Source organism: Elephas maximus, chromosome X (assembly GCF_024166365.1).
Source record: "Elephas maximus indicus isolate mEleMax1 chromosome X, mEleMax1 primary haplotype, whole genome shotgun sequence".
NCBI lineage: Eukaryota > Metazoa > Chordata > Mammalia > Proboscidea > Elephantidae > Elephas > Elephas maximus.
This window is the reverse complement of record NC_064846.1, coordinates 66,531,458-66,554,878: the sequence shown is the minus strand read 5'-3', so window position 1 is coordinate 66,554,878 and position 23,421 is coordinate 66,531,458. Positions and strand designations below refer to the sequence as shown.

Below are 23,421 nucleotides of genomic sequence, written 5' to 3'. Positions count from 1 at the left end.
TTGGTGGTGCAGTGGTTAAGAACTCAGTCTGCTAACCAGAGGGAAACACTATGGGGCAGTTCTACTCTGTCCCGTAGGGTTGCTGTGAGTCGGAACTGACTCCACGGCAATGGGTTTTTTTGGTGTGTGTATACTTTCGGGAAAACTATAAACTCAGTAGTGGTTATCTATGGACATGGCAGTGAACATGAGGAGAGGAAATCTTTTATCTTTCATGTTTTACCATCCTGGAGTAATTTAATTTTAATTAAAACAAACAAACAAACCCATTGCCCTTGAGTGGATTCCGACTTATAGTGACCCTATAAGACAGGGTGGAACTGCCCCCATAGGTTTTCCCAAGGGCGGCTGGTGGATTCAAACTGCCAACCTATTGGTTAGCAGCTGAGCTCTTAACCACAGTGTCACCAGGGCACCTTAATTTTAATATGATGACATTATTTCTTTTTCCTATGAAATGGGTTATCTGTGGACATAAAATTTTTCCAAATTAATCTATACTTTTTTTTTCAGTATATTTTTTTCCAAATCTTTTACAATGAGTATATTTTATAAGTAGGAGAAAATGTAATGTAGTAATAATAAAGTGATAACTTTCTGTGAAACATAAGGCAAAGAAGATATGTTTAATTACCTTAGTTTACTAAGAGTAAAAGATGATGAAGACTAGCAAACACTTATTTTTATTAACGTCAGATTGGGAAATAACATCTTCATTTTAATTATGTTTTTCTTTATAAATCACTGTCATGCAAAATTCAAAACCATAAACAATCTAGGCTATTATATTAGTGTTCTTGAAAATTCATTACACTAGTTTTTCAAGTAGAAAATTTTGTAATGTACCATGGCATAATAAATGTCACATTTTTATAGCAAAATAATGAAGGCATTAAAAAAAAAAATGAAGGCATACCTGGTGCAAATTGACTTAAACCCTTCCTACTTCCGAGCTGGGGGCAAGTCACACAATTGAATTGGTTCTTCAAGTATATATTTTTTTTCCCAAGCAAATATTAGCTTCAGTGAAGAGCTCTGATAAGTTTCAGTTACTCTGTAATAGGTATATGACAAAAAGATATCCTATGGACTAATCTATATAAAAAAAAATGCCATCGAATCTATATAGTAATGATTAAACAGGCTTTAGAGAATTTGCTTCATCCTTTGTCTCTTGAAAGGAGTCCTGGTGGTGAAATGGTTAAGAGCTGAACCCACCATATGCTTTACATGAGAAAAGACCTTGAGATCTTAGATTCTGCTGCTTCTTAGGGTTCCCAAGGAGCAGCTGGTGGATTCAAACTGCAGACCTTTTGATTAGCAGCCAAGCTCTAAACCACCGCACCACCAGGGCTATTATAAAGATCACAGCGTAGGAAACCCTATGGCGTAGTTCTACCCTGTCCTACAGCGTTGCTGTGAGGTGGGCTTGACTCGAAACACACAACGTTTCTCAAAGAAAACTATATTTCTAAATGTTGTGTTTAGTACTTAAACATTTGTTTTGACCTTATTAAATAGACTCTACAAAAATCATAAAACATAAAATTTTTAAATAATGAATAATTGTGTTAAAGTTATTATACTGCAGGTTATACACACTATTTAACCAAATCATATTGTTTTCTAAACTCAGATGTTCAATGTATTTTTCAGGTCTCGAAAATGTAGCTTTCCTGTCTGGTAAATAGTCGAGTCAGGATCTCCATCAGTATATCAGTTTGCTCTCATACTTAGTTTGAACATACTCTCCTGTGACGGGTAATTCTCATCCCTGAATTAGAAAAGCATAGCAAATTCTAGCAATTACAAAGTCATAAATGAATGTAATTTTTTTTTTTCATGGACTTCACTTTCCTGTACTGTAAAATATCGGGAGAACTGAAGGAAATAAAAGACTTGGAGAAATTGTTTGGTTTGGAGTTTGGGTTTGGAGTGTCCCATATAAAATGTGATTGCCTTGGCTTTTAGGGGGCATTCTTTTATTCACTCTGGTCTACCTGACACCATACGCAAAACTCAATTTCTGAACATTCAGAGGGGACCCGTTGCCATCGAGCATATTCCGACTCATAAAACTCTATAGGACAGAGTAGAACTTCCCCATAGGGTTTCCAAAGAGTGGCTGGTGCATTGGAACTGCCAGCCTCTAGGTTAACAGCCATAGCTCTTAACCACTGCGCCATCAGGGCTCTGTTCAGAGCTGAAGGGATCAAGAAATTTGATTTTAACGTGAGCCCCTATCTTCTCCAACATCTTAGTTTTGAAATATACATTTTATTAAAATGAAATTTAATTGTATAACTTTAAAAAGTGAAAACACTCAGAACTTTAACATTTTTTTTATCTTTTTTTCTCCTTTTCAAACTTTGTCCCCTCTTTTTGTTTCTCAACATTACTAGACGCCTCAGAATTCAGATCCTCATTATTCAACACCTCATCACTTTCACAATGCTCAGTGTGTTATCTGCAGGCATGACCCCACATTGTCCTAATACGTGCCCTGGTGGGCTCAAACACCTCAAGTGAGGGCTTATGCTTTTTGTCAAGAGCCTTCAATTACTTTTAAAATTCGGGTTCTTTCTTATGACATCGCTCCTGAAGTTTTTTGAGGACAAGGACACCAGAGTCCCCAGACAAAGCAGCAGCACCCCCAGGGGTTGGAGCACTCTTGGTGGCCCAGTAGGACATCTGCATCATTTGACTACCTGTGTTGTCACTTTCCTCACTCATCTCAACAGTTGCTTTCATTACCTCTTTCAGCAGCCTCTTGGCTAGCTTGCTAAAGTCCCTTGTTATATGAGTATGCTCTGTCAACGAAAAAGAGCAAACCTTTAGGGTGACTACCATGGACACTAGTGTCCAACTCAGGATACAAAAGAACTCATAAAGGAGGAAAAGGCAGGCTACAAGGGAGGAGGAGCAGGAGCAGGAGGAAGCAGCGGCGGCGGCAGTTCGGATGGGGCAGCTAACGGAGCGCTGACCTCAGCCTTGAATCATAGCAAAGGGAAACCGTGCACCAGAAAGATGGGGCGGAAGACCTTACTAAGCGTATTTTGTTGGATCTCAGCCTCCGCCCCCTGCCTATTAGCTTCATTCCTTGGGGCTTCTCTAACATCATTCACTGGCGAGCGGGTGTGATGGACAAACGTCCAGCCTAATGAATGTTTGAGCCCAACTGGTTTCCCAGCTCTACCCACCTTCCTCTACGTGCCAAGGTGATTGAAGCATCTACCCCAGACCACTAGCATTTCCAGAAGCAACCCTAGCTTTACCGAGGAGCCCTGGCGGCGGACTGGTTAAGAGCTTGGGCTGCTAACCAAAAGGTCAGCAATTCGGATCCACCAGCTGCTCCTTGGAAACGCTACGGGGCAACTCTGCTCTGCCCTATCGGGTCACTATGAGTTGGAATCAACTCGAAGGCCCAGAACAGCAACATCAGCTTGTCTGATCCCCGGCATCTGCCCCTATTCTTAACCTTAAACATACAAGTTAAAATTAGCAGTAAGCTGTTTTTCCAATTAGCTTCTCTTACATCCACCCAACTTGAACTCACCTTTTGGTTTGAGCCAAGGACTTGAGCCAAAAACCTTAGGGACACACTTGCAGAAACACTTGAACCTACAAACAGGGCATACTTTCATATAGTGTGCGAGTGATTTTTTTCCTGCATTTCTGCTTCTATTTTGTAAATATTCTATAACGAGCATGCATTCATTAAGTACTGGAAAATCCAGAGAGGGAAGGTACTAAATACATTGAGTGAGAGTTGTAAGATGCAATAATGATGCCGCATTTCATGTAGAAATTGTAAGGGCTCTGCTATCTGTGGTGTCTGGCAAGCGTAACGTATATAAGTAAGTTTGGGAACCTATGGAGGGGTGATCCAGATACATCATATATGTAAATCCGCTGCCATATCCCATACTTAATGGATGCAAAAATCTCAGAAATAAAACAAAGGCACTAAAAGCAACACTAGTCTTCCTGATTTTGTGTAACTCATAAACAAGTTGAATATCCAACCATAAGTGATTGGTTGGATATGTCACAGTATGTTCATAGGTTGGAATATTATTACATTTATAGACACAAAAGGGCAAACCGTGGTTAATATGGGATAAAAGGGAGTTACTGAACTATGTACGGTGGATTTAGGAAGAATATTAGGTAATTTATGACTAAAACCCACTAAACCCACTGCTGTCGAGTCGATTCCGACTCATTGCAACCCTATACTAGGACCCAGAAACTCTCAAATCCTGTCTTCCTCAGGCCGCAGTTCTTCACTGGAAGGTCTTGAAGGAAAATATATGTGGAAGTGAAAATGACAAATGTCCCAGTTCCATCCTCTGCCACCCCTTTCACTCCCCTCCCTGCCACTCTCTCCACCCTCCATCTCTTCTTCTCCCTTCTCCTCCACCCTGCTACCTTTGCCTTCCCCTCCCTTCTCCCATTGCCCTCTTCCCCTTGTCCTCCACTCCCTCTCTTCTTCCCTCCCTCTCTTCTTTTTCCACCCCTCCCCTCCTCACTCTCACCTTCCTCCTATCCTGTCCAATACTTCTCCAATTACTTGAATATATATCCTCCAATAAAAGATCTAAGATGTGGGAAATACATCAGAATGTTAATAATCATCTTTTTTTTTTATTTTTCTTTTCCTCAGTATTTTCCAAATTTTTCTATGCTAACCAGCACATTTTCATAATTAGGAGAAAATGCTAGATTTTTATAACATGAAACACTTTATTTCACATTTATTTATTTTAGGTTGCAATAAAAGAACATGAAAAAGTATCAAATGATGTAAAGTGATCATTTTCAGTGAAAGGCAAAGTAGAACATATTACAAAGAAAATGTGTTCAGTAACTTTACAATTACACACTATGAGGAAACTTTTAAAAACATGTTATATTAACAGTCAGTGGAAAACAATGATTTCATTATGATTCAATTTATTCGCAGACCGTTATGTCACATAAACAAGCTCACAGTCATATTATATATGGTATTGATGGGCATTCCTAAATGTATGCTAATCTTTTTTCAAACAGTCAGGTTTTACAATGCACTGTTCTATTTAGTATAAGCACTGTATTTCTACCGCAAAGTAATGAAGACACAAGTAGTACAAGCAGACTTAAACCCTTAGTCTTCCAGGCAGAAGAAAAAAAAAAAAAAAAAAAAACACTTGCATTGGTGCTTCAGGAACTTTTTTTTCCAAGCAAATATTTCTCAGTTAACAATTCTGAGTTTTCACAGCTGAAATCTAACAGAAATATGACAAAAGGACTTCACAAAAATCAATACTCTGTAGCACCAAACTAACATGCTCTAGATAACTGATAGCAGTCTATATATTTTGAAGAATATTAAACTACAACAGGCTAAATAGAATAAGCAAAATACTTAGACACTTTTTTGGACAATTTTTAAATAGACTACCAAGAAAATACGAAAACACAACTGTAAGGAATACTAATGTTCAGGATATAGAGCAGGTTTTTTTTTTTCCCAAGGCTATATAAACCTGCTTCACTTCTTCTTGAAGTTTTGTGGTTCTTGAACAATCTGACAGCCTTATTTTTATTTTTGGTATTTCCTGTTTCCATAATCTTTACCATCTTCAAAACTACCACTGGCCTCTCCTGTATAGTAATAGATTGATTTCAGGATGACATTATCATGTAAAATTTGACCAATTGCAAAGTCCTCATCAAGGATAGCATCTTCTTGTGGTTCCAGCTTTCCGATTTGGGGAATCTCAGGAGGACTGAAGAAATTGAAGAATGATGCATTGGGAACCAGTCTTGGCTGGATTTCAACTTCTCCAGTAGCAGTTGTACGTCTGCGGGTAGTTCTCACGGTAACATCCTTTCCTCTTCTCCAATTGATCTTACAGCCTTTGCAATCTTCAATTTCCCATCCCCAAGAGAAAAAGGGATCACTGTGATCTGGTTTTGACCTTATTATGTATGTCTTTGTCAGCACCTCATTTCTGAAGTAGGGATTGGGTAGAAAATGAAATTCAAATGTGTAACTTATAGGCTGGCCAGGCTTTGAGAACTTCAGGCTAACATCTGACAAGAACTTCAGAATGGGCTCATCGTACTTCTGAATCATAGGCCCGAGCTTGTCAACATTCTTTAAAACAGTCAACCAATAGTCAGGAATGCCCTTAGGATCTTCTTTTTTAGGCTTTCCCCTACGAGCTCTTTTAAGATTAATTCTTTCTTTAGGCCTTGTCTCAGGAACTCTTTTAGGAGCCTCTTTTACTGCAGTCCTTGCCTTTGCCTCTGTTGCTTTAGGCTGTTCTTTTTCTTCTGCCTTTGCCTGGGGGACTTCATTAGGATCGTCTTTGACAGCAGGCTCTGCCTCCAGAATATCTTTAGAATCTACTTTTTCTTCAGTCTTTGCCTCAGGAATTTCTTTATGAACTTCTTTTTCTTCAGCCTTTACCTCAGGCTTTTCTTTAGGGTCTTCATCTTCTTCTTCATCCTCTAGGGCAGGCATTTCACTAGGGGTGTCATCCTCCACCTCCTCATCACTGCTGAACACTTCATCGTCTGAATTCCATTCACATTCTTCTTCTGTAGGTTCATATTCTGCATTGATGATTTGAAATCGCCTATCACATAGAGGCTTATTGAGTTCAGCATATTTTCTTTCAAGATCATGAATTGCCCTTAAGAACAGGGCGTCTACCTTGTCACATTCATCCTGAATATTTTTGAGTGCCTGCACGCGATTTCTAACTGCCTGCGGCAGCCTATCCACGAAATGGTTACCCGACCGAGCCCCCCGCACCCTTCTGGAAGGCCCAGGTACCCTCTTCTTCTTATGTGAGCGACTGTGGCTACTGCTGCTGCTGCAACTAGTGCTGCTGCAACTAGTGCTGCTGCTGTCAGATTCTTCCCCAGGATCTCTTGACGAGCTAGCCATCACCTCTTCAGCAACCCCCTGGGCGGCAGGTTCCGATACCTTTTTTAAACAGGTGTCCGCCATGTTGCAAGGCTGCAAACCTCTTAAGGTGGCGACTACTGCAGAGACCGCGCGCCCAGAGATGGGTAGAAAATGACTCACGGATGCTTGGGCGGCGGCGGCGGTAGCGGCGAAGGCCCGAGCTGTGGAAGTGGCAGCAGCGATGGCAGCAGCAGGAGCGCTCGGGTAGGCGGGGCGGGGGCTGCAGTGACCCCCGATGAGGTGTCAGCGACAGGGGAGGAGGCCTGGGCGACAGCGGCGGTGGCAAGGCCTCTCCTGGCTGCAGCTGCGGTGGACGGAGGCGGTGCCGCAGCCGAATGGCGCAGAATGAGACCCCAAGATCTCTTCTCGGTTCCGATCTCAAGCCCCCTCCCTTTGCAGCCAGATCTCCCGTTAATTTCGTTCCCGGTGTGCCTTTATTTCGCACTTCATTTGCTGGGAAACCTTGATTGACAAATTCTAGACCCAATGAATGACCAAACCCAACGTTTTTCCCACCCGGCTCCGCCCACCTTCCCAGACGCTCCTAGGTGGTTGAGGCACATATTATTTGCAAGACTTTTCTTTCCCTCCTCAAAACGCTGTCTTTATAGTTTTATAATTCAGAAAAAAAAGCTTAGACATGGGGTAAAAATATCAATCAGCCATAGTTCCTAACAAGGGGAGAGACGTGTCCTTCTCTCCATCCAACCAACCTGAAATTACGTTTGGTTTTTCACGGGCCTCCTGACAAAAATCTGTTTAAATTTTTTTTGACTGGAAGAAAATACTCCAAATGGCATCATTGGGTAGCGTGACTGTGGATGATTTTTTAAACAGCTCTTTACTTTGCGTTTTTCTATATTATAAATGTTTTATGAGCATGTATTTGTATACTGATAAAAAGGGGGGGGAGTCGCTTATTGGCAAAGGGGGGAGGGGCTAGATAGCAGGCATATTGCATTCCACGTAGCAGTTTTAATAAGTGCTGTTGTGATGTTTGGCAAGCCTGGTTTATATCCAGCTACAAGGTTTGTGCACCCATGATGCCGTGAGTCAGTTACACCGTTTTTACTGTATTTTTTTTTTCTGTTAAAGCTGGCATGTAATAATATCCCAACCTTGCTGCTGACTTGCCACGGGTAGCACTTCTCAAAGCTTGCAACAACCTTGGAGATAAAACAAAGGGGTATTCAAATGTCAGGTAGTACTACTAAAAAGCAAAAGGTTTACTTTATGCTTGTGTGCAGCAGGTTTCAGTTTCACGAGTAGCAGGATGGAAGAGGGGATTTGTGCTAATGAAGGTGCATCTTCTATCAGGGTATACTTTACAGTGTCATCTACCACCAGTTTTCTTCTAACATTGTAAAGTTCTAGCCATGCCAGATTATAATTTACATATCCAGTAATATGTGAATAAACTTGCAAACTGAAGTTTAAAAACAGGTATCTCTTATTTCTATTTACAGGATTATTTTCTGCTACAGAACAGCTCCCTTGGTACAACTAAAAAGAACTGTTTACTTTTCATTGAAAGGTAAGGAACATATTTAGCCCATATTTATGAATGACAAGAATTACCCATCTGTATTTGAATAAAAATTCAGAGCATATAGTCTTTTAAAGACTGAATTGGAAGATGGCTTGATATTTCTATGGCAACAGAAAAATCTAAATTAAATAGTGGTGATTTGGCATACTAGTGTAGAAAATTACCCTTAACCATATTCACTATCTAAACGTGGGCATAGAATATAAGTAAATAAAAATACAAAATATACTAAACTATTCATTTCGAATGAGGAGAAATATTAAAATTATACTAACCTTTGTATTTTTTGTTATAGGATTTGTGCTTTATAATTCAGAAGTTATGGGGACGCTTTTATTTTCTAATTTGTGAATGAATTAACTTTTATTGTTTATTTCTGATCTTCAAAGCATATGACCATTACAAAGAAAAAAATCCAGTATAGAAAATTGCAGTGATAGTAAAAACACAAACCTTTAAAAAATATATTTTACTGTGTTTTTGGAGAAAATTTACATAGCAAATTAGGTTTTCCTTTAACAGTTTTTGTACATATTATTTCAAAACCCATTGCCGTCAAGTCAATTCCTGCCCATAGCTATCCACCCCATAGGGTTTCCAAGGACTGGCTGGTAGATTTGAACTGTTGTTCTTTGTGGTTAGCAGCCAAACAGAACCACTGTGCCACCAGGGCTCCTATTCAGTGATATTGGTTACACTTTTCACGATGTGTCAGTATTCTCACTATTTCCATTCTGGTTGTTCTGTTTTCATTAATTAGCTTTTTCTGTCCCCCCTCCCTTCTCATCTTTGGTCTAAGGTAAATGTTGACTTTTAGGTCTCATTTAGATGATTGTTTAGAGGAGCACAGTACTCACGGGTGATATTTATTTTATGAGCCACTCTGCCTTTTGGCTGAGAGGCCACCACTGGGAGTGGTTTGAGTTCCAAACTTAAAGGGTATCCCAGGGTGGTAGTCTCAGGGGTTCCTCTAGTCTCTACTGGTCCAGTAAGTCTGGTCTTTTTTAGGAATTTGAGTCTTGTTCTACATTTTTCTCATACTCTATATGGGACCATCTATTGTGTCCCTGGTTGGGAGTGGTCGTTAGTGGTAGTTCTTCTGGCACCATCTAGTTCTCTTGGTCCCAAGGTAGGTGAGGCTGTGGCTCGTGTAGACTATTAGTCCTGTAGACTAGTTTCTTCTTTGAGTCTTTGGTTTTCTTCTTTGTTTTTTGCTCCAGATGCATAGAGACCATACTGTAATTGTATCTTAGATGGCCACTGCCAAGCTTTTAAGACCTCAGACTCTACTCGCCAAACCCAGTAACTCAGTTCCTCGAGGTATTTGGTTATGTCTAGGAAGCATGCATAACTGTGTCCCCAACGTGCTTTGTTTTATATGTGAATATATATGCAGCACACACAAACGTATATATACATTTGCCTACAGAAATACCTATACATGCGCACCGATATATTCATATGTGCTTACCTATACATATATAAGCATACGTATCTACCTATGTAACCACACACATATTTTTTGGTTATTTTTACTGTTGTTGCAAAATTGTATACGTCGTGGCGTTTACCAAAATTGTCCCTTATTCTTCTGTACTTCTTAGTGTCATCATTTACCTTGGTCAAGTTGTGTAAAAACATAAATCTTAACGACCAATGAACAATAAGCACTGTTAGCATTTTGATACATATTCTTCCAGAAATTTCTTTGTGCATATAAACACCTACCTATTTACATTTACTGGTTTATGTATACAACAATGTATTATGTTTTGTAACTACTCATTTAATTATGGATTATTAATCAATTATGGATGTATTAATGGATATAGTTTCATGTCAAATGATCAACATCTTTTAACAATAATGGGCATCTTGTTAATGGGTGTTGTTATTTTTTTATAGTACTTTAATGTTTTGTACCATCAGGAATTAGTGTTTAGGAGTAAGCAATAAGCTAGTGATCCATTTTTTTAAATTTATTTTTATTAGCCAGTTTTTTTAGTACCATTTATTTGATAATCTTTCTGTCCCCCCTTATTTGAAATATCACCTTTATCATATTAACTAAATTGCTTGAGTCTATTTCTGAATTCTCTATTTTGATCCATTGACCAGAATTTTTCTGCAAACAATTAATGAGCCATTTTATTTTGCTTTTAAATAATTTTGTATTTTATGAATATGATATGGGCTTATTGAAAAAAAAATCAAGCAGTACATGGAAATCCAGGGAGCCCTGGTGGGACAGTGATTAAAGTACTCAGCTGTTAACCAAAAGGTCAGCAGTTCAGACCTACCAGCTGCTCCCAAGGGGAAAGATGTGGCAATCTGCCTTGGAAACTCTAGGTCGATATGAGTTGGAATCGACTTAACAGCACACAACAACAACAACATTGAAATCCAAAGAAGAAATTAAAAGTAGCCCAAAATATACTATGAGGTAATCACTACTATTCACATTTTTTTATGAACATCTCCAAATTAATTTCACATTATTATTTATTTGTATTCTTACATTACCCAAAAACTTAGTGGTAAGATTAAAAGCCTTTTCCTGTGTTTATTGTCTATTTGAGAATTGTCTATCCATGCCCTTTGCTTGTTTTTCTACAGGATTAGAAAAGAAATTAATTGGTGGCCAAATCCTATCCTAATAGCAAAATAATTTTGGCCTTGATTTAAGGCAAGTATGACTACAAGAAAATATCTCTGTTTTGACACATTTGAGGAAATGTAGCCCCCCTAAAATGGTCTCTCTGTCACAGTGACAATTTTTTTTTTCTTAAAAATTTATCCCAATTGACTAGATAATCTTGGACAAATGTGACTAAACTACAGCTTTCATTCTAAAGTTATCTACTTGGAGTTTTTTTTTTTTTTGGATGATTTTCAAGGAACAATACTTTATCATTCACACTAGAAAAGTTTGGAATAGGACAGGAAGAAGAAAAAAAAATAAAACAAACATATAAAGATAACATTTTACTGAACTATTCTGATATTCAATTTGGAACTATTTTTTCTAGCTGTAGACAATGAAAATAGTTGGAAATAGGTGACTTTGTCCAACTACAATGCTCTATTTTTTCATGTGCATGTTCTGCTTTAGGCTCTCTAGTAACATGCTTTTATTTTTTGTAGCTGTTTTTGTTTTATTAGTTTACTTAATTTTATAATGGTAGGTCTCTAAAAGAAAATAATTTTTCTTCATATAATGGATTTAATTTTTGCATTGTGTCATATATTTTCTGGTGTAAATATCTTATAAGCAGTAGTTCTTATTTTATTCATAAGGTTATATATAAATTACTTGCATAGTGATATGTTCTCTATTCCATTATTTTTTGATATTCATTTCGGGGTTAAGTGTCCGTATTACTACATGAGATGATGCTTCACACAGAATATGTTGGTATAATCAGGGTGAATATGGCTCTTTGGTATCGGTTTACACTTTCCAGGATAAGTGCATATACACTATCCCACCATTCACCCACCTGCACCACACACACACACACACACACACTCAAAAAATATGTAATGACAAGTGCTGCATTACGTTTTGTTGTAGATACTTACAAGACTTGCAAGTTCTTCTTTACCCAGAACATTTTTTTTAATTATTTTTGTTTTGTTTGTTCCATCTAGAAGGCTTTACTTGAATATACAAGTTAATTTTTTTTTCCAAACTACTGAGGTATAATGGAAACACAGTAACTGCACTTAAAGTGTACAATTGATAAGTTTTGGTAAATGTATATATACACCCATGAAATATCACCACAGTCAAGATAATGAATATTTTTATCATCCAGAAGTTTCTTCATGTCCCTTTGTAACCCCTTTTCCTTTTCCTGTGTAACCACTGATCTACTTTTGGTTCCAATAGATTAGCTTGCATTGTCTAGCATTTTGTGTAAGTGAACTCATGCAGCATGTTTCTCTTTTTGCCTGCCTTCTTTCACTCAGCATAATTATTTTGAGATTCATGCATGTTGCCTATATCAAGTTTCTTTTTTTCCTATTTATTGCTGAAGGAGCCCGGGTAGTGCAAAGGTTATCACTCGGCTGCTAACTGAAAGGTTGGTGGTTTGAACCCACCCAGCAGCTTCGTGGGAGAAAAGACTTGGTAATCTGCTCCTGTAAAGATTACAGCCGAGAAAACTTTATGGGGCAGCTCTACTCTGTCATATTGGGTCATTAGGAGTCAAAATTTGACTCGATGGCTCCTAGAAATAGCAATTTACTGCTGAGTAGTGTTCTGTACCACAATATGTTGACGGACATCTGTGTTGTTTCTAATTTTGGGCTAGTATGACTAAAGCTTCTATGAACATTTGTGTACAAGTGTTTGTACGGACATATGTTTCGTTTCTTTTGGATAAATACCTAGCAGTGGAATGCCTGGGTCATATGGTAGGTATACATTTAACTGTTAAAGAAACTGCCTGTTTCCAAAGTTATTGTAAAATTTTACATTCCCACCAACAGTGCCGACACTTGGTGTAGCCAGCCTTTTTAAATTTAGTTTTAATTTGCATTTTCCTAATGACTAATGATATCTCTTCATGTATTTACCTGCCATCCACCTATCTTGCTAGGTGAATTGTTAAAATCTTTGGCCCATTTTTTATTGTTTTTTTGTCTTATGATTGAGTTGAGTTTACAGGGTATATTATATACTCTGGATACAAATCCTTTATCAGATATAAACTTTGCTAATATTTTCTCCCAGTCTGTGGCTTTTCTTTTTATTCTTTTAATAGTACCTTACAAAGAACAGAATTTTTTAAAATTTTGTTTTGAAGTTCAGTTTATCAATTTTTTTTTCTTTCAATTGATCATGCTTTTAGTGTCATCGCTAAAAAGTCTTGCCTAACTTAAGGTCACAAAGATTTTCACCTATGTTTATTCTAGAAGTTTTATACATTTAGTTTTCACATTTAGATCTGATCCGTTTTTGTATATGTTGCAACATATGGATGAAAGTTTTGTTTTGTTTATGTGTATAGATATCCTGTGGTTCCAGCACAATTTGTTGAAAAGACTATCATTTCTCCACTGAATTGCCTTTGCACCTTTGTCAAAAATAATTTGTCCTTGTATGTGGGACTGTTTCTGAACTTTCTATTCTGTTGCATTGTGTACTGATTTTCATTACCTAATTAGAAAATATCCATTTGTTAGATATATTTGGGAGGGAATGAGAAGCAAATTGTGGGATAACAGCATTTCATTACAGCAGAACCAGTTGCAGCAGCTGGACCTTCATCCTCAGCCTTTGACTTCTGCTCCTGAATATCTGAGAGAAAGGGGTAGATAACAGTAATAACCTAGAAGACAAATCGAAACATAAATGTTTTCCTATTTTGGGGGGTTTCCAGTATATGACCAGCCACAGGAATGATAGCATTATCCAGGAGCACAAATAATGCCTTTATTTTTCTTGGATTTGATAAGAGATACCTGGTTGCTAAAACGGAGGTAGAAGGTATTTTGAAGCTGTTAATAGAGTTAAAAGAGGAATAGTAATAAAAGTTTGTTATGATTTCAAACTACAGTTTTTGAAGTAAATCTCATTTCATACTGTTTCTATCATAAGGATCCACATGAATAAATGGAGTATGGCCTGTGGCTGTAGCATTTGTTTTTTTAAGGAAGTATTTGTGAATTACATTTCTGGTACTATAGCCTTAACTACATGGAGTTTAAAAGGGCAGTTACAATCAATTCAATGCAGATAAGGAAAATCAGTTGCTAATTTGGATATTTGTTCTAACACTTGGAAACCCTGGTGGCATAGTGGTTAAGTGCTATGGCTGCTAACCAAAGGGTCAGCAGTTCGAATCCACCAGGTGCTCCTTGGAAATTCTATGGGACAGTTCTACTCTGTCCTATAGGGTCACTATGAGTCAGAATTGACTCGACAGCGCTGGCTTTTTTTGGTTTGGTTCTAATACTGGTTTTCAACTAGCTATAGCATACGTTGTTCAAAAATGTAAATCCACGTCACAGAGGAATACTTTTACAAGGGTATGTAGAATCTTTTACCTATCTGAAGAATGCCTACACTAAAATTAAAATAAACTAAACTTTTTTTATTTCAAGTTTGGGAGTATTTTATTTCATTCTACTGAAAAGGAAAGAAAAATTCAAAAAAATTGGATGGTGAACAATGTTCATGTATATATTACTGTAGTCATTTCCAATTTTATAATTTACTTGGACAAGGTAGAAAAAAATCAAAATGGATATTTTTGGCCAATTTTCACCCAGAGTACGCAATTCTATTAATTTGATTAGCTGTCTTCTCTCAGAAAAAAATAGTATTATAGTACTACAGGCATTCCTGCTGATGGAAACAAAACATATTCCACAGCATATCAGAGATTGTGGTCATTGTTGTACCAAAGAGCATACACACAATTCACAAAACCCATTCTTAGGGTTAAAAAGAAAAGAATTCCAGTAATAATAAGGCCTAAGAATTTGATTTCTCTAGTGAGACAATATGACATGAAAGATGTTAGTACAGGCTCTGGAGATCCCTGGGATTGAATCTTGGCTGTTCCATTACAAGCTGTATGGTATTGGGTAGGCTACTTCACTTCTTTGTGCCTCTGTTCCTCTATAAAACAGGTCTAATAATGGCAAAAAGAAGGCAAATTCAATATTCTTTGCTATTTTTCATAATATTGTTATTATTTATCATTATTGTAAAGAAACCTTTTTTTGTTATACAGTCTCAAGCCACTAATAGCATTTCTTTTTTACTATACTGTAACTTCCAATTTTGAAGCAGCGTGTTGTTGTTGGGTGTTGTTGAGTCAACTCTAACTCATAGTGCCCCCATGTGACAGAGTAGAACTGCCCCATAAGGTTTTCTTGGCTTTAATCTTTACAGAAACAGATAGGCAGGTCTTTTTCCAGCAGAGCTGCTTGGTGGGTTCGAACCACTAACCTTTCAGTTAGCAGCCAAGCTCTTAACATTTGTGCCACCAGGACTCTTTATAAGCAGCATAGGAATCTAAAAATTGACAGATTTTACACCCCTAATTTACATGAGGGTGGAAATTTCATGGATATTGGCAATACCTTGATATTAATAATAGGCTCTGGTAGTTCTAAGGTCAAATAGCCAACCACTTACATGGCTTGGCATTATCTGCCTACAGAATGTGTCTTGTTACTTCAAAGGAAAAAAAAATCAAAGTAATTTTGAATAAAATACCCAATGGAGTGTGGTTTTATTACTTTATCCCATACACAGCCCCCTTTGCCAAGAGTTATCTTACTTCCTGACAATCCTTAGCTATACGAACTGCATTATCTAAACCTTAAACTTATTCTATCTCATGCTTTTGTATTTCAATTCTTTGTACTTTTATTGTAAATATAACAGTTTTTTTTCCATTTTGACCATTTTTAAGTGTACAATTTAGTGACATTAATTACATTCACCATCTTGTACAGCTATCACTGGTATCAATTTCTAAAAGTTCTATAACATCCCAAACAAAAGCTTGGTATGCCATAAGCAATAGCTCCCCATACGTTCCTTCCCCCAAACTCCTGGTAACCATTTAATAAAACTTTTGTCTCTATGCATTTGTCTATTCTGGATATTTTTTGTAAGTGGTATCATACAATATTTATCCTTTCGTGTCTGGCTTATCTCATTTAGCATGTTTTAAGGTCCTTCAGTGTTATAGCATGTATTAGAACTTCATTTCTCTTTACAGCTGAATAATATTCCATTGTATGGATATACCACATTTGTTTATCCGTTCATTTGTTGATGGACACTTGGGTTGTTTCCACCTTTTGGGTTCTGTGAAATAATGCTGCAGTTAACATGGGTGTACACAAATCTGAGTCCCTTCTTTCAAGTCTTTTAGATATATACCTAGGAGTAGAATTCCTGGGCCATATGTTTATACCATGTTTAACTTTTTAAGGAACCACCAAACCATTTTCCACGGTAGCTGCACCATTTTACATTCCCACCAGCAATGCAGGATGGCTCCAGTTTCTCCACATACTTGCTAGTACTTGTTATTTTCTGTTTCTTTCCAGTAATAACCTAGCGGGTATGAAGTATTATCTTGTTGTGATTTTGATTTCCCTCGTGACTACTAAGGACTTTGAGCATTTTTTCATGTGCTGATTATTCATTTCTGTATCTTCTTTGGAGAAATGTGTATTCACATCGTTTGCCTGTCTTTAATTTGGGTTATTTCTTTTTGTTGTTGAGTTGGAGTAGTTTTTTATATGTTCTGGATATCAAACCTTTATCAGGTATATGGTTCCCAAATATTTTCTCCCATTCTGTAAGTTGTCTCTTCACTTCCTTGATTAAGTCCTTTAATGCACAAAGGTTTTTAATTTTGATGAAGTCCAGTTTATTTTTTTTTCTTTTGTTGCTTGTGCTTCTGGTGTTACATCTAAGAATCTACTGTCAAAAGCAACGTCTTGAAGTTTTCTTCTAAGAATTGTATGGTATTCTTATGTTTAGGCCATTGATCCATTTTGAGTTAATTTTTATACACGATGTGAGGTATGGGTACAACTTCATTGTTTTGCATGTGGACATCTAGTTGTCCCAGTTAATTTGTTTTTGATACCTTTAGAAAAGTGGGGAGTGTAAAAGTTCCATAAAATTATCTACCTATATCTTAAAATATAATATCTCCCAATTGTTAAATAATGAGTTCTGTTCTTGATATTAATAACTTTTTTATTATTATTGGTTACCTTTTATGTATTGGTTAAGTTTAGAGTACTGTGCATTATGACTTAATTTTAAATACCTACCAATGCCTTAGTTTTGTTTTTTGTTTTGGTTAAAGTAGTGGTTTCAAACCTGAATAACAGCTGTGTGAAAATCTTTTCCTTGTTGGAGCTGGAAGGGATTTTTAAAGATCATCTAGGCAAATCTCCTTAGATTTTAGAGATCATCTAGATAAATCTCCTTATACAGATTGGGGAAACTGAGGCCTTCCCTGTTGATAGACATTCTGGGTGTTTTAAGTTATTTGCCACTACAAACAATTTTGCATTTATCATTATGAATTCACATTTTTACTAATGTGAATGGTTTTGGTTTAGGGGCAGATAAAAGAGTAAATGAAGATCACTCAGGTCCTTTTACAATGGGTAATTGACCTAAGCATTATGTAGTAAATTCTTAGCTGTCACTGAATTAGTAACAACTAACTTTATTTCTCACTTTCAGTGTATCAGATACAAGACCAAGTGCTTTACTTTTATTATTTCATTTTAATCCTCATACAACTTACTGAGTATACTAAGTCTTAGTGAGTAATTTATCCAAGCTCACATAGTTTATAATTAGAAGAGCACAACTGTGAAACCAGATGGGATGACTTTGGATGCTGAGTTCTTAACCACTCTTACTGTAGCATCATCAATGAACAAAAGTGAATGAATTCCTGTACACAGTTGCTGGAACTGGAGTTAAGTGACAGCTATGGGTACTCTTCCATTCCTTTGACAATAGTTTATGTTTTCATGGTGTCAGAAGCTTTTGGGGAACTAGTCTTCAAGCTCCTCTGGCTTACACAAGAGTCTTATCTCAAACATATAAGGCATACCAGAGCAAACTAATTTAATGAAAGAGATGGTTTTCATTAATTCTAATATGCCTAATGACATTATTTGGTCAGCAGCCAGACACTGGGAGGTCAGAGCTTAATGTAAATGCCAACCTATTCAATTCAAAATTAAGTAAGAAATATCCTAGGAATTTGTCATTTAAGAATGGCAGTTCTACTCTGTCTTATAGATTTGCTATGAGTCGAAATTGACTCGATGGCAATGGGTTTGGTTTTGGTTTGGTTGCAGCGATGAAATCTGTACTTTGAGGGACCTGAGAGTATGGTCTGGAGCTACCCGTTGAAATTCCTTTAAAATCTGTATATTTTAACTGTAAATTGATTTTGAACATTTGAGCTGTATTCCATAATTTATTGACATTAGTTTTTATAGAGAGTAAGATTTCCTGTTGCTGAGTAAAACTGATGTTCCAGGAAGATTCACTTTGATGATCCCTATTCTTATAAGTTTTAGGTAACAAACCACGCAGGTTCTGGGGTCAGGCTGCCTGGGTTTAAATCCTGCCGGGTACTGGCTGTATGACCCTGAACAAGTCACAAATCTTCTTTGAACCTTAGTTTCCTTATCTGTAAGAGGAAGATAATGATAGTAACTACCCCATAGGTTTGTTACAAGAATTAAGGCAATAATTTATATAAATCTCTTATCAGCTGCATAAAAGTTTTTCTACTAGCTGAAAGGTTAACTGTTCAAACCCACCCTGAGGTGCCTCAGAAGACAGGCCTGGGGATCTGCTTCTGAAAAGTCACAGCCTTGAAAACCCTATGGAGCAGTTTTACTCTGCACACATGGGGTTGCCATGAGTTGGAATTGACTTGACAGCAACTAACAACAACAACATTATTATTTTACTGTTCCCAGGGCCAGATAGGGAGTCCCATCCCAGTTAAAGAAGCCTGACCGAGGGCCAAGGCTAATGAATTTAATCAGCCTGAGTTGCTCTATTTTACATATGAACCATCCCTTTCAACTTAGGAAATAAGTTAGTTTAGCTTGCATCCCAGGCCACATTTTGTTGTTAACATGAGAATTAATGTCCTTGGTTTAGTCGTTCTCCACTCTGACAGCTTTTTCTATTGAATTATATGCCGAAAACCAAGAAACTCACCTCCCTCTAGTCCATTCTGACTCATGGTGACCCAGTGCTTACAGAGTAGAACTGAGCTCCACAGAGTTATAATCTTTACTGAAGCAGATCACCAGGGCTTTCTTTAGTGGTGCTGCTGGGTGGCTTTGAAACACCAATCTTTCAGTTAGTAATTGAATGCAAACCATTTGCACTGCCCAGACATTTGAATTACAGTGAAACCTGTGAGAGCCGGGACTAGACCGGACTGCCTTGTTTTCCTGGGCCTAGAAAGTTCTCTGCCTTTGACAGGGTGCAACCTTACCCTTTTCCTTCTCTCTCGATAAAAAAAAAAAAAGAAAAAAAAAATTTTTTTTTTCTCTCGATAGTGGAAAATAATTCAGTTGACCTTCTCTGACAGGTTTCTGCCTTGCATAGGCTCCTGCTTTTTCAGGTTTTGCTGTGTATGCCTTGTTTTTGTTGTTAGCTACTGTTTTTTTTTACTGTCAAGTCTGTTCTGACTCATAGTGATCCTATGCATGATGGAATAAAACACCGCCTGCTCCTGCGCCATCCTCACAGCTGTTGTTGCAGCCACTGTGTCAGTCCATCTCATTGAGGGTCTCCCTCTTTTTCACTGACCCTCTACTTTACCAAGCATGATGTCCTTCTCCAGAAACTGGTCCCTCCTGATAACATGTCCAATGTACATAAGATGAAGCCTTGCCATCTTCACTTCTAAGGAGCATTCTGGCTGTGCTTTTTCCAAGACAGATTTATTCATTCTTCTGGCAGTCCATGGTATTTTCAGTATTCTTTACTAGATGCGCAGCTACTACTCCACTTTTCCTTAACTCAGGAATGAAAGAAAGAAAGAGGGAGAGAGACAATTGCATCCTGAGTAGCTAACTACAAGTAAGTAAATGAACAGGATGTCTAATTGACTAATTGCTGCTTTTAGTATCGTTGAGAGATCTGTTTAATACAGAGAAAGAAACAAGACAGAGCCATAAATTCTCTAGGTTCATTGTTTTGTTTTAGTGACTGTCTTGAAACAGATGTAATCAAAATTTCAAAATTATAACACTGAGCACAGTTTGTTTATCTTCTATTATAACCAAAGTTTGTCTAAAGAAGTAATTAAACATTCTTTGTTTAGCAATAACCTTCTCACCTTCCATGTGGGAGACCCTGCTTCTATTCTTAACCAATACACCATCTGCTCAGCCACCACCCATCCATCATCAGTGGAGGCACTCGTGTTGCTGTGATGCTGAACAGATTTCAGGGGAGTTTCTAGAATAAGGTGGACTAGGAAGAATGGCCTGGCAATCTACTTCCAAAAATCATCCATTGAAAACCCTGTGGATCACAACATTTCATTTCGCATGGCATTACCATAAGTCAGGGGCTGATTCTGTGGTAGCTAACAATGACAAGTGTCCCAATTATCACTATTTCATTATCTGACATCAAAGGAATGTGTCTAGACTTCTCTGTAAGAAAGGTTACATATGACAAAAAGGCAGAATTACATGAATTATTAGACTATACTACTAGTTTGTTGCAGCAGCCTCCAAGCTGTTCCCTAGCTTCTAATATGTGCTATCATAGTTCTTTGAAAAATTTCCCTGAAAACTTTTATCATATTTGTGCCCTAATTCCAAACTTTTAGTGATACTCCACTGTCTGAAAACAGACCTGTGTATAAGTACAAGCTGGGTCTTTTATCCTCTAGTGAAAGTGGGCAAATTTCTCAGCCCCCTGTGCCTTAGTTTCCGTATTTGTAAAATGAGGATAATAATAATACCTAGCTCATAGAGTCATGGGAGTTTTAAATGGCATGTTGTTGTTGTTGTTAGGGGCCATGGAGTTGGTTCGAACTCATAGTGACCCTAGGTACAAAAAAAAAGGAAATGCTGCCTGGTCCTGCACTATCCTCACAATCATTGTTATGTTTGAGCCAATTGTTGTAGCTACTGTGTCAGTCCATTTCCTTGAGGGTCTTTCTCTTTTTTGCTGACCCTCTGCTTTACTGAGCATGATGTCCTTCTCCAGGGACTGGTCCCTCGTGATAACATGTCCATAGTATGTGAGATGAAGTCTTGCCATCCTCACTTCCAAGAAGCATTGTGGCTGTACTTCCTCCAAGACAGACTTGTTTATACTTCTGGCACTCCATGGTATGTTCAGTATTCTTCGCCAACACCATAATTCAAATACATCCATTCTTTTTTGGTCTTCCTTATTCATTGTACAGCTTTTAGATGCACATGAGGCAACTGAAAATGCCGTGGCTTGGATCAGGCTCACCTTAGCCCTCAAAGTGACATCTTTGCTTTTTAACAGTTTAAAAAGGTCTTTTGCTGTAGATTTTCCCAATGCAGTATGTCATTTGATTTCTTGACTGCTGCTTCCATGAGTCATGATTGTGGATCCAAATAAAATGAAACCCTTGACAACTTCAGCCTTTTCTCTATTTATCATGATGTTATTTATTGGTCCAGTTGTGAGGATTTTTGTTTATGTTGATGTGTAATCCATACAGAAGGCTGTGGTGTTTGATCTTCATCAGTAAGTGCTTCAAGTCCTCTTCGCTTTCAGCAAGCAAGGTTGTGTCATCTGTATATCATGTTGTTAATGATCCTTCTTCCAATTCTAATGCTGAGTTCTTGATATAGTCCATCTTCTCAGATTGTTTACTCAGCATATTGATTGAATAACTATGGTGAAAGGATACAACCCTGATAACACACCTTTCCTGATTTTAAACCACGCAGTATCCCCTTGTTCTGTTCAAATGACTGCCTCTGCATCTATGTACAGATTATGCATGAGCACAATTAAGTGTTCTGGAATTCCCAGTCTTCGTAATGTTTATCGACAATTTGTTATGGTCCACATAGTTGAATGCCTTTGCGTAGTCAATAAAACACAGGTAAACGTCTTTCTGGTATTCTCTGCTTTCACTCAAGACCCGTCTGACATTCGCAGTGATATCCCTGGTTCCATGTCCTCTTCTGAATCTGGCTTGAATTTCTGGCATTTCCCTGTCAATGTACTCCTGCAACCATATTAAATGTATTAATTGGTGTAATACATGTAAAATGCTTAGAACTTGGTGAGTGCTCAATCAATATGAATTCTAACTTCCTCACCAAACTTATCTTCTCCAGGAAAGCTTACCCAATGGAACATAATTCTTTAACTCTCCTTTTCCTTAAGGACTTATTTACTCATGCTATATTATGTTTTTATATGATTTTTGATAAACATTATAACAGAACCACATAGGTCATTTCTTATGTGTACACACATACTTTCTTTTCCTAAGTGTATTTTTAATCTCCCTAGGACAGGGACCAAGGTATTCTCTTTAGTATATCCCTCTATTCCCACAAATAGTATTGCTCTGCATAGGAACAAGCTTAGTGCTATCGAACTAACTTCCTCAGCTAATGAACTGGCTTCCTGAATAGCCTATATTTAGCCTTTAATTATATCCTACTTTTATTTACCAATTTTCCCCTAAATGTGCCAAATTTGTTGATGCATAACTGCCATGCAGCAAATCACATTAGTTTACTCAATTTTCAGGTGTTTTGCAACCAAACTCTTAAGTAAGAGCACCTCACTCAATTCATAGCTAAGAGGCCATGCAGAGTCTTCAGAAGAAAAATTGTGGAATCTAATAAGGATCCACACTTAATATTAAATCAGAATGTCTCTTTACTTAACTCTTCTGTTACACTAATATTTACTTTCTAAGGGACACTTTTTCTGAAGAATTGTTATCTGAAACTTTATAAATAATAGATATAATAGGCATTTAAAGGAAAATATATATCAAAATATCAGGGATTTTTCTTTCAATAAATTGTGCTCTTGATATCTCATACAAATGACTATTCTGAGGACCAGATTAATTTTTTTTTTCTTATCAAAGCCTTATTGATTGAATTAAGCATCATCTATATACCATATTGAATTTTTCTTGCAGGTTATTAAATAACACCTTCCCCCATTTCATTATTGTTTAAAAGATACTTTTTCTTGGGCAGTCAAGTTGTTTTTACACAAAAAGGAGTTAAGACATGTAAGTGGTTGAGGATAATGCCAGAGACTAGCACTTCAGAACACATTTATCTTGGTTACTTAGAACAAAATAACTGTTCTTCAATGTGTACAAAAGATGTCCACAAT

At 37.4% G+C, this 23,421-nt stretch overlaps 2 protein-coding genes across 2 annotated transcripts in view; one reads left to right on the top strand and one right to left on the bottom strand.

Moving 5' to 3' along the window:
- Window positions 1–5,475: 5,475 nt before the first annotated feature.
- Window positions 5,476–7,362, bottom strand: NAP1L3 (nucleosome assembly protein 1 like 3). The gene has a single exon (XM_049872126.1). The coding sequence runs from the start codon at window positions 7,004–7,006 to the stop codon at window positions 5,588–5,590; it is 1,419 nt and encodes a 472-aa protein (XP_049728083.1). The 5' UTR covers window positions 7,007–7,362; the 3' UTR covers window positions 5,476–5,587.
- A 1,117-nt stretch (window positions 7,363–8,479) lies between these two features.
- The window catches only part of FAM133A (family with sequence similarity 133 member A), a 45,322-nt gene continuing 30,380 nt past the window's right edge, over window positions 8,480–23,421 (top strand). The window contains exon 1 of the mRNA XM_049872713.1: window positions 8,480–8,498. The gene's annotated coding sequence lies outside the window, so the exon portion shown is untranslated. The remainder of the gene's footprint in view (window positions 8,499–23,421) is intronic.

Excerpts from the sequence above, each read along its gene's own strand:
- NAP1L3 (XM_049872126.1), bottom strand. The coding sequence starts at position 7,006 with ATGGCGGACACCTGTTTAAAAAAGGTATCGGAACCTGCCGCCCAGGGG.